The sequence below is a fragment of the Thermobia domestica genome, chromosome 1 (assembly GCF_964235325.1).
Source record: "Thermobia domestica chromosome 1, izTheDome1.hap1.1, whole genome shotgun sequence".
In the NCBI taxonomy this organism is placed as follows: Eukaryota; Metazoa; Arthropoda; class Insecta; order Zygentoma; family Lepismatidae; genus Thermobia; species Thermobia domestica.
In genome coordinates this window covers 218861671-218874315 of record NC_137454.1, presented here as the reverse complement: position 1 = coordinate 218874315, position 12645 = coordinate 218861671, and the positions used below count along the sequence as shown (strand labels likewise).

Sequence of the window (12645 nt, the reverse complement as noted above, 5' to 3'; positions counted from 1 at the left end):
TCGAATTTTAAGAAATATGTGCGTTTATTTTATTCAACTTGTATGGAGTGTATTGAGTAGTGATCCACAGCTTTAGTAGACATTAACATTTTTAATTGGACAGCACTTAACTCAGTAACTGAATTGGATAATGTCCAGAACAGCTTGAAGTACATTAATAAATTGTCAGGAAAGAAACAAAGGATCCCTACCTGTTTGATGAGATTACAAATGTAATGAAGTATGCGACTTCTAAAAAAATTAAAGAATGGAACATTGTTCAAATTAGGGTAAATTTAGGATGGAGTTGAGTTGATTTTAGTTTAGCGTCCCTTTCAGCAGCGAGGCTATATGAGACGTGGACCTACTGATTAACGTGGAATCCGAACCACATGAGCTCCCGCCGGGAATTGAACCCGGGTCTCCCACGCCAAAGGCGCGTACGCTAACCGCTTAGCCACGGATGAGCTCAAATTTAGGATGGAGTAAATTATTCTAGCATATTGAAGAAAATTGCATTCCATGTTCCCAAATATGTGATATTGTGGAGTTCAGAATGTGCCTCCCTGCCACAAATGCTCCAACTGAAAGAGTATTTTCTATAAGGAATAATTTGTGGACTGATGAGAAATCTCAGTTGAAAACTGAAATTCTTAAAACACCTAATAATAACCTAATTTAACTATAATTGTAATTCCATGACATGATTTTGCAAAATAGCAAGTTATGGCATGCTGAACATTCAAACGAAAAATGTGACCAAGCACTGTAGCTACTGATGTTTACTTGGTGAACAGATATCACATGTTAATGAAAATGATTTGTTAATATTTTTGGAAAAAGTTTTCAAGGTAATGGATAAATAATTATTTATTATAATCGTTCAGACGAACCGCATTTTTATGTTTCATTAACATTTTATGCTTCAATATTTTCTTTTCATTAAAATGATTCCTTTATGTTACTCCATCGAATTGTTTTAAATTGTTTCATCACGCTTACATTTATCATTCATGGAAGTATTTGGAATTGTGTAGAATTCCTTCAATATTTTTGTTGAGTACTTTAAAAAAAAAAAAAAATAATAATAATTAACTTAAGGTTAACGTAATGAAATAAGGGCATGCGTATTACCGACGCAATAGGCTATCATTTACTGTTATACTTTTGTCCTACTTTTCGTTGTCAGAATCTGGTCACTCTAGCCTGAATCAACTTGACCAAGAGTGTGTATGCCCTTGTTATACGTGCTTCGGATCCGTCATTTATATTGCAGGTTCACGTCTCATATTGCTTAGCTGTAACCATTGATATTTGTTGTTTTCGTCGTATTGTGCCTATAGTATCTTTGTTCTTTAGTCTTCTAAATAATTCTGCGAGAAGCTAGTTTCATTAACGACTTTATTCTGAACATCCCCCTTTTCGTCGTTATACAAATCCGTTATATATATAAAAGATTTTATCATTTTAAGTACAAGATGGAACCCAAATGAGAACCCCAACCTTCTTTTCTCTTGAAAATTTCAAGCTTGTATTGAATAAAGTAGCATTTTAAACCATTTTCAAGTCATTTTAATAGATGTTTTCCTTATATATATATATATATATATATATATATATATATATAACCTTCATTTTTTTCTGCAAATGCCATGTGCAAGACAATACGTAAATAAGATACGAACTTTTAGTAATAAATTATATGAAATTAATTAATATTTTGTTTATATCTTGCATGGAAATGTCAAAAAACACAAGATAATTTTGAGCTTTAAATTTTACTCGTAAACATTTAACTTATCAACTAAGTACATGACTATAAACAAATTTTTAATTTAAGAAAAGAAAAACAAAGAAAATTCTTTTTTAACACTTTATTACAACAGACTTCAATGTGTGACCAGACTGAATACAACAATGAGTTTTGATGAAGTTAGAAAAACAATCCCACAGTCATCATACACTGGTCTGATTCAACAAGTTTATAACAATGGATGTAACAAATTTCTGGGTATTTACATTGATAAAATTCTTAAGTATAGTATAAATGGTAGTTCGGATATACAATATACGTGATAGCTTTTAGTGAATGAATCTCTCAAGGAATGGCATGTATATCATTATATAAAAAGAACACTACCTTTTGTTGCTTCATAATAGAGATACTACATGAATAAGTATATTATGCCAAATGTTTTTTAATATACTATGTCATCTCTGTGGATAATCAGTCAATCGATCCGAGTTCAATTTAATATAATGCTATCGCAAAATGTTCTGTTATGGAAACACCACGACTATACCTGCAGGAACAATACTACACCTAAACAAGAAAATATTATGCAGCTTTTAACTCCACTTAAACATAAAAAAGTAAATTTTTTTTTCTGATTTTTTCGACTAATTAACAAGTGTTAGTTGTTTTTATTTATTCAAAGATTTTGTAATTTGTTTTTATTATTATTATTATAGGCTACTTCTAAAATTTTGTAACTGATTTTCGATATTGTTTAATCTGCTAAATTTTTTTTTTCTGTTTGAGTTGATAGATATCTACATACCTAACAAAAAATTAAAGAGCTTTTATTAAAATAAGAAAAAAACGATGAATTTGTATCATTCTATTCTATGTAAAATACATTCAATTGCAGTAATTTAGAACTGCAATGAAGTATTACTTAAAAAGACTGGTTATGTGAATTAGTTTGTTTCAAGCATTGATGTAGTAAGCTGGCACTCTAATTAGTTATGTGTAACACAAACTCTCAAATGAAAAAAGAAAGCACTTTCAATTACTTTTACAGTGTGTTGAGCTGAATGTGCACTACAGAAAACGTAGTACTGTAGTAGTAATATGATGGATTTTTTTTTTTTTTAAAAAAAAGGTCTGAAACTATAATACACAAATGAAGAATAAAAGGCTCACAGTCACACCTTAACAAATAATATATATATATATGTAATGTATATATGTACATTTATATATATATATATATATATGCATGTGCATGTATTTTGTATCACATTTGCTGTAAAATGTACACCACGAGGCAAACTTTCACAGAAAATAGTGCATCATTGCAGACACAGTCACACATTAAAGGGCTGTTGGTGCACATGAGAACCTCAGGTCGATTTCGCCTTGTTTTGTTTTGTTTTGTAAAATTTAAAAGTTCATAAAGTTTATGATCTTTTCAAGTTTTCCTTTTAATTTTACAACTAATTCCTCATCCCAGTTTGTTATCCGCTCCCTTTTGTTTCGACATCATCACTTCAATGTTTACAGTTCGTTAACCTATTTTAGAAAACGTTACAGGTCTGTAATATTCTAATCCTTGTCCCCAACCACGAGGCGCTGTGTTGTAATTGTTGAAGTTTGTTACGCAGAACTTCGATGGTTGTTGTTGTTGCCGCGGTGGAAGATTTTGTGGCTCGATGGTCGGAAGTGGAGGAAGTTCTTGTGTGCGCGTGTCTTGTTGAATTGGTGCAGCCAGTCCTAAAACGTAAAAAGAAGATAATTAGTGAAAAGTTATACTTTCAATAATAATAATAATAATAATAATAATAATAATAATAATAATAATAATAATAATAATAATAATAATAGAATGAAAATACAGACATATATACTCCTATAATTCTAAGGTATGCAACTTGAAACATAATATTGACTTTGTATCGTTTTATTAAAGACAGCCTTTTTCAATACAAATCATTTTTAGATTTTAATTGAATAAAGATAGATTGATAATTTTAATCTCCATCCGTACAAGTGTTCAAACCTAAAGAAACTTCCTTAACACATATTTTTTGCAGCAAGTAGCTGTACTTATCATACAAATGGTAAAACCAAACCTTCTATAACGATAGAGGAAATCCAGTGATGTAAAATATGCATTTCGTGTGTGAGTGTAGAGTAGATATTTACGCTATAAGTTAAAAAGGTTTTCTCCTTGAAACAGGCCTCCCTTTTCCCACACATATATATTTTAGAAAGTAATATTATTGTTTCGATCGTAACAAGAACTTAAATGTGTAATGATAGCTATTTCTTTATATTATATATATTACTATATTATTTCTAAATATAGATGCTAGTGTGTGTGGTGGTTTTAGGTTTGAATCGAACAAAAGGACAGTATAATTACATTATCTCTTATTCTGTTAGCATTACTAAAGCTAACATTTCAACTATACTTAGATTGTGATGTTTACAGTTTGCATTATGTACTATAGAATATAAAAATAATTGCATTGTTCGTTCAGAGTTGAACATCCCTTATCACTCAGGTTAAGTAAGATATGAACCAACTGTGGAATTCAAATCATATGACCTACTACTGAGATTCACAACCAAGTCTCTCACACGAAAGGTGAGAAATTTAACTATTTATCAACAGAAAGAAAGAAACAGTATTGTTAATTTTAGTTATAGATTTAATTATCTTTAGACATATGTTAACCTGAAGCGTTTTTTTAAAGCAGTGCTTATGATAAAATATGTTCAGTACCAGTACATTCAAAAACATTATAAAATCACAACTATGAACGTAATTGATTCATGAAGCGGAATTGTACTGAGTATTCAAAATTTGCTTACTTATAACTAAATCATAGAACTACTACATCATAAATAATTTACGTTTGTAAGAAATTATCGCTTACATCTAATTCTTTGATGTTAAATTTATTAACCCAAACCTCAAATACTAATCGGCAAATCAGCAAGGAAGTCACCTCAAAATCATGAAGTGGTTAAGCTGTTAGTTGATTATTCTGACTTTTATTTATTTATTTATTTATTGTGTGTGTGTGTGTGTGTGTGTGTGTGTGAGAGTGTGTGTGTGTGTGTGAGAGAGAGAGAGTGAGTGAAAACGGACATTTTCTCCCTTCAATCCTTGTGACTTTTAACATTATTTATTTGTCGGAACCTAAATTTTGGAGCAAGTGAGAGATGTATGCTAATTAAGCTTGTTAACTCACTTAGAGCCAGTTGTACAACCTTCTAGCAAGTTCCAGAGAAGCTTAACAGAGGGACAAGTGATAATTATGATTTCTATCATCGACTGATAATAATAGTGAGGGGGAATATAACATTTGAATATGTTATTTGTAAGTTAACAAACTGAAAGCTTATCAGAAGATCGTAGAACTGGCTCTTAAATAAAAAAACAAGTAACTAAACAAAAGTAGCGACAATGTAACATTCAATCTTTTTCTTTATTTGAAAGGAAGGTATACCTCCCAAAAATGTACAAATTTTATTCGATGTTGTTCAAATCCGAAGCTCGAAATTTTGCTAATGCTAATATTGAATTTAGCTTTTTTATGTAATATGTTACTATGTTAATTAACAACACATGAACATTAAAAAAGGAAACATTTACAGCCAGTAAAATAATACACATTGAGCACAAGTTCGATGTTTCGACTATTCACCCTTATCAAATAGAAGAGAATTGAAAGAAAACCTTGAGTTTTATCGGAAATGTTATGATGTATTTTAAATGGTTTATGTTGCTTACAAGTACTTCAATAAGAGTCATTTATTTGTCTTAGTTTTGTTGCTAAAACAAAACTTCTTTCGTCACGATAGAAAAAGCTTCTGTTAGCACGCAAAGCAAGCAAAAGAAGTTATACTTTGAAGTCTTAATTTCAGTTGCTTCATTCTAAGTTGTTTCTCATTCATTCATTTTTCTTAGCATCTATATCGTCACTATATTTTAAAAAATCTGAATATAATAAAAGTATAATGCTTGTGATAAGCGTACTTGGCAATCTGTAAGTTCAAAATAATTGTAAAGTTTTACAAATTTGAAGAAATGAAACCATGATACATAACGCAAATTTTCAGGAAAATACAGAAAGATATATCAACAAACTTGAAACTACAATTAACGAAAATAAATGAACATTTAACAATGAGTAGTAAGCAACCAAACAAAAGAAAATATTTGGAAAAGATATTATTTTCAGTAACATGAATTATTTTCTTGAACATTTCCGTGAATTGAATAGAGAGTTCAGAGACAAAATTCGATTATTGTAGCAGATACTGTATATCTAATGCATGTGCGTGAAAACCTTGCATCGAAATACCATGAACATATGAAGAAGAAGAAAAAGAAGAGATAAAGAAAGAATCAAACGTTATGAAATTAGATTGGAAATGTTGAAATCAGAACAAATGTAGTTTTTATAAAATTATGTTCTTTTTACTGTTCTAAAACCCCTTCCCCCTCTTTTCTGAATAGAAGTAGGTGTTCCTTATAGTTTTTGACCTGCTGATTACGAATCTGAGCTAGACATGCTACATCAGCTTTGTTTTTTCAGAAATGTAGAAATGAAATTTTGAAGGAAATCTCATATTTATTAAATTTATGTCTTAATAAAATTGTTATTTTTATGTTCAATGTAAACTAGATGAAAAAACAAGTATGTACATGGCACATTTAGATATCAGAAAGATAATCCAATATTTATACGTAGCTTAGGATTGTGTACAGTTTTGCATGAGCAATAGACTGGCAAAAAATTAAAACCAGTAAAGATCCACATATATGGAACAATCTGCATGTAAAGATGCAGCTGAAATCAGTGCATTTATACATTGCTAACCAAACAAAAGTGATAGTTAAGGGGAAAAAAATGATTAATACATGTTAAGAGAGAGAGAGAAAAAATCTATGAAGAATTCCTCTTGTGTGATGTGTGGAGCATGTTATGTGCCAAGTTCCAACAATTGATTAATTGAGTGATTTTTAGTTTAGCGTCCCTTTCAGCAGCGAGGCTATATGAGACGTGGACTTACTGATTAACGTGGAATCCGAACCACATGAGCTTCCACCGGGAATCGAACCCGGGTCTCCCACGCCAAAGTTCAACAATAATCTGCGAGCATTGATATACCAGATTTTCTTTTATATCGATGCATCAGGATTTGAATTGATTGGTGAAACGTCTCACAATGCTCATCAGACAAATCTCCTAGGTTTTCGGGAAAGAAAGACGGGTAGCTATGAAGGAAATGTACTTTGGGCGACATCCGCAGAAGTTTATGAACCTTTCGTCTGTTTTTTGGGGGGAAGGGGAGGAAGGGGAGTGATTTATTTTATACTAGTCAACATTTGTGTGTAATATATTGTGACTATTTATATTTAATATATATGAAGTGTATGAATAATTATGACTAACATTACTATAATCAGTAAACTTCTTAAAATATTATTCCAAGCTAATTCCAGAAAATTGAAAATTTTAATTATAGTTTTTGGTTTTTCCAAACATTGAGACCTGATGTGGGAAAACGAATATCATTTTCAAAAAAAAAAAAAAAAAAAAAAAAAAAAAAAAAAAAAAAAAATCACCTATTATTTTTCGGAAAAGAAATTTAGTGTTGGACAGTGACCACGAGTTCATTATGTTATTGATTTTTTTTATTGTAAAGGAAAGTACTAACATCAATAAAGCAAGTTTAATCCTCATTCAAACCCGATGGAAAAGGACGATTTTAAAATGATTATGAATTTGCTTGGCTATATGGTGCTAAATCTATTTTTGCTGGTAATTATGTTCATTTCATAATTTCTACAGCGCCGATAAGACTAAAGAAATGAACTTCATAATCTATTATCAAGTAAAAACTACTACTCTGTAGATGAATATCTAAATGGTAATATCTGAACTTCTCAAACAACTTTTCATATTTAAAAAAATGAATGTGTAATTTGAATATTATTTTCACGCATATCTATGTTGTATACAGAAAACAATACTTCGAAAATGTGAAGGATGAAAGTACTGCCTTAGAACCAGACAAAGTTGTAGTAATCAGAAACTCATTTTAGAACTGAAGTTGTTAACAAATTGAAATTCGGGACTAAATAAGTTAAAATCTGTTAACATCAGTAGTGCAATATGAGAAACCATTGGATAGTCACGCTTGATTTAACCAAAAACAAGAAAGTATCGTGATTTTTAGAGAGTCACGTGGGCTCACCACCAAGAATGAGAGCCGGGAACTAGAACTTCACATTTTACAGAAGTCATTACTAGGAACTCCGAATATACATATTGATGTTAACACTGAGAAGTTTATAAATGACATTAAAATTCGGTACAATCTTCATTAAAAGTATTCTATCGTTACTTGATCTGTTCGTTTTGATTTAGAAGTTATCCAGTTTAAGAGGGAGAAGGAGTAGACACAGTTATGTAAATTAAGAATTTCGATTTACATGGGTCTAATAAATAGATAGATAGATAGATAGATAGGTAGAGAGGTAGATAGATATAGATATATATTCAATCTATGAAGTTTAATTTTTTTTTAAATGGCAAAATAGTTCAATGTACACTACAGATACCTTAATGCAGTTGTATTGATGGAAGATTTATGGCTATATAAAAGTTGTAACTTACTATATTAATAATGGAAAACTCCGTAAGGAAATCTACCATCGTTTACATTGTACTATTGTGCCATTCTTTGCAAAGAATTACATAGATCCGAGAAGAGAGTTCATCAACAAGTACGCCACAATTTTAAAATGAAATTGAATGAAAACTATATGATAATGAAGTCTTATATATACACAGTGAAACCTCTCTAAAGCGGACAGCCGTGGGGAATAAAAAATTGTCCGCTATAGAGAGGTGTCCGCCTTAGGGAGGTTTCAATATTTTCTTACGTAAATGAGTAAACAAGGTAATATGCAATTCGAAACAAATATTTTTTGCATGAATCATATATTTACGAATGTTGCCAAAATGTTACTATACCCGCATTATCCTCCGCCATCCAATACTCTATGTTCGAGGGATAACATGGAAATAAGATGTTATAGTTCCCTGCACTTTACACTTATCACTTTACTACGTTTTCAGTATGTCGCTTTAATTTGTGGTTAATTACAGTCCAGTAGTGTCTTTTTTGGGACAATATGCATGCCCGCGGGTAAAAAATACCAAACTTGTCTTTTGCTTGGTTAGAGATTCCAGCTTGACTGTAGAATAACATGTCATTCCAAACGGCGGACAATTATCAATCACTTTTGTGTCTAAAACAGCTTGGGTGGGAGTGGGCTGCAAGCAAAAGACATGAGAGTGTTGTTAAACAGAGGCGCTTCGTCTGGATTGCAAGCAGACAGTTGAGAAGGCAAAGTGCTGTCATAATGCTCTCTTGGTGACACATGTATGAATTACTAAAAATGCATTTTTACTTAACTTTTCAACTTGTTTCTAGAGAAAGTGTCCGTAATACGGAGGTAAATAATACCTATAAAAGACAGAAAAGACTGTCCGTGTCCGTACTAGAGAGTGTCCGCTTTAGAGAGGTTTGCCAATATGTTTTTTTTTTCCTATTACAGTGTTTGGGGATTACAAAATATGTCCGTTACGGGAGGTGTCCGCTTTACAGAGCTGTCCGATAATAGAGGTTTCACTGTATATTGAAAGGCTACCATTGTCATATTTTCAAGATAATATCGTTCAAATGTCCTCCTCTCCTTTCTGTGGCCGGAATGGATTCTGAAGGTTTAATTTTTCACTGCTTTTGCACATGTATTGCACACAATGCTGAGTTCAATGTTGTCTGTCAGTTCACTTATTGTTCATGGCTTATTCTCGTTAGATTTGGGACTTGAGGTAAATCTATAGAAAATAATCCATTGAGGAGAGATCACATTGTCTGGGCTGCCAGTTTTCATCATCATTTCTTGACAGATCGTGTACAAAGAACATTTTGCGCAATAAGTTTAGAGTAATCCATTCCATCCACCGAAGCAGAGTAGATATATGAACGAAATTATCTTCATTGATTGCTTTTCACAGTAACGTAAAATAATACTTGCAGTTTTCATTCCATCTCATTTTAAAGTTCTGACGTTCTTATTGATAATTTTTTTATCTAATGAAAAGTATTTATAACCAATGGAAAATAATAAAATAAAAAGTAAGTTGTAGAATTTACTTTCAGCTTTTTATAGTAGTACCTTTCCATTGATTCCACAATATTTTACCACATCTAATATAAATAAATACATTTTCTTAAAAAATCTTATAGTTTTAACAAAAATGAAAAGGGATATCAAACTGATATGCAAAAATTTGAATCGAAAATCACATTTTAAAATTTCATGTCAACAAAAGAAAACAATTACAACCGGAAAACCAAAAACAAAAAAGTCGGGTTTGATTATTGACACACAAAACCTCTCAAAACAAACAAACAAAAAAAAAAAAAAAAAAAAATCTCACTAGCAGTGGCTATTTATTTCAGCAACAATAAGCGAATTCAAAATATCATTCAAAACTTCTTTAATAAATAATCAAGTGAAAAAAGTTTTAAGTTAAAAAAATGGAACACTTTTTACTTCATGATGATTCTTGTCGAAACAAGGCAAGTTATTCTCAATCTTGTATGTTTTTCTCATATTTTCTCTAAGATCGCTGCTTACATTCGACATAGGTTACAATATTTTAGTCTGTTTTTGCATGCAATATACTTGTCGCAAAAATTGTTGTTCATATCACTTTATTTAACTGTGAAGTGAGAAGAAAATACGTTTGGGAAGTCAAACTCAAATATCGAGAAACTGCTATTAGTAAAAACACATGCAGTAAATAAATGTAATTGCTTTTGTCACTTCAAGGGAAGGGAACAAAATAAAAGAATTAGGTCGTCTTGCCTTGTAAATTAGTTACAAGCTGCTGTTGCGTTCCCTCAGTGGCTTGGGCTGAAGTCATAAGGAGGGAAGCAGAAGAGGACAATTGTTCGCTGCTGATATTTTGTTCCCATTGTTGTATAGATTGCTGTTGACTAACTTCCGTTCTTTGAACCTCTAACTGTGATTGCTGTATAACTTGCTGTTGCTGTACTACAGTCTCTTGTCTTTGTTGCTGTTCTAAAGAAGTTTGTTCTATTTGTTGCACCAGTGAGTATTGTTGTTCTTGTATAGTTTGCTGTTGTTGCTGTTGCTGCACAATTTGCTCTAATATTTGTTGTTGCTGTTGTACAATCTGTTGTTGTTGTTGCACAATTTGTTGTTGTTGTTGTTCTACTACCTGTTCTAGTTGTTGTTGTTGTTCTACTATTTGTTGCTCTACTTGTTGTTGTTCTACTATTTGCTGCTGTATTTGTTGTTGTTGCTCTACTATCTGTTGTTGTTGTTGTTGCTCCTGCACTATTTGTTGTTGCTGTATAATTTGCTCTATTTGTTGTTGTTGTTGTAAAATTTCATCTATTTGTTGTTGTTGTTGCTGCTGTTGTTGTAAGGCTTGTTGTTCTATTTGTTGTTGCTGCTGTTGTAAGGCTTGTTGCTCTAATATTTGTTGTTGCAGTGTTGATGTACTTATTTCTTCAGTTTGACTTTGTAGTGTTTGTTGTTCAGTAATCTGTTGTTGGGTTGTTTGTTGTTGAATTTGCTGTTGTATTGTTTGTTGTTGAATTTGCTGTTGTGTTGTTTGTTGTTGAATTGTTTGCTGTTGGCTAATGTTTTGTGTAAACTGCGATCTTTGTTCATTGAGCATTTGGGCTTGAGAAGCTGATACTGTATCAGATTCTGTTGTCATAAAAACTGCATCATATTGAGGAACCAACTCTTCTGGAAGAAATTCCCGTGTTTGAACTGTGGTATTCGAAACATAATACTGACTGGCTGCACTTCGCAATGGTTTTGGTGGTTGTACTGGTGGAAATTTTGTACGATCTTGTGGTGGCCTAACTTGTCTGTATTTCATAGGCGGTCTCGTGCTTTCTTCAAAGCTTTTGATTATAGATTTAACAGGACGCGTCTCGTAAACAACGCCACTCTCGTATTGGTCTTGTGAATATTGTTCCCTTTGAATTTCCTCAAATGTTTGTTGAGTCTGTTGTGTAAATTGTGAACTTTGGGCAAAGTTTTGTTGAGTTGTTAATAATGATATCTCATTCCTCAGCTGGTCCTCTTTTTGCTGCATTTGCTCAATATTCTGACTTAACGATTGCTGAATAGATTGTTGTTGTTGACTTTCCGACTGTTGATCTGTTATTTCTGTCATGAACGCAGATATGAATTGTCGCTCTTGTGCTTCCTGCATAAGTTGTTGTTGTTGTTGAATTTGTTGTTGTTGTTGTTGAATTTGTTGCAATTCTTGGAATTGTTGTTGTGATTGCTGCAATTGTGACTGTTGAGAAATGTCTACTTCCATTGCTTCTTGTTGCGTAGTTGTTCTCTGTTGTTGAAGTGTCGATGTTTCCGATAACTGTGTAGCACTCGTCTGTTGTTGAAGTGTTGATGTTGTTTGTGATGATTCTATTTGCATAGCTTGTTGCTGTTGCACCTGTGAAATTTCTTGAGTCGTTTGCAGCGAAGTCACAGGAAGAGGGGTGGGAGAAGGTAGGTATACAGGGTAAGAGCCTGGCTGTGCAGAATCCCAAAGTGTTGCACCTGTGTTAATGGCAACGGGAGCTGAAGGTGGCAGGCTAACCTCCTTCCCTGTGAAACGTTAATAGATTAGCATATGAAAATATAGAAAAAGCAAGTAAGATAGACAAGCATAATAAAGTGCAATAGTATGTAATAAAAACTGTATCGCAGAAGTGTTAACAATGTTATTTTCTCTACATACACTTTGTTTATAATTATATATTTAGATTGTGAATAAGAGCAAATATACAAAAGCATA

General features: G+C 32.0%; 2 protein-coding genes across 8 annotated transcripts in view; one reads left to right on the top strand and one right to left on the bottom strand.

Annotated features, from left to right (window-relative positions):
- The window catches only part of LOC145694003 (cilia-and flagella-associated protein 96-like), a 101861-nt gene that overhangs the window by 85603 nt on the left and 3613 nt on the right, over nucleotides 1–12645 (top strand). The gene's annotated exons all lie outside the window — the stretch shown is intronic.
- The window catches only part of LOC145693937 (uncharacterized), a 299148-nt gene continuing 288341 nt past the window's right edge, over nucleotides 1839–12645 (bottom strand). For all 7 annotated transcript variants that reach the window (XM_081770111.1, XM_081770138.1, XM_081770130.1 and 4 more), the window contains 2 exons: nucleotides 10668–12455; nucleotides 1839–3475 (listed from right to left, as the gene is read on the bottom strand). In XM_081770111.1, the coding sequence (XP_081626237.1) occupies nucleotides 3270–3475; nucleotides 10668–12455 (1994 nt within the window). In that variant the 3' untranslated portion in view covers nucleotides 1839–3269. The remainder of the gene's footprint in view (nucleotides 3476–10667; nucleotides 12456–12645) is intronic.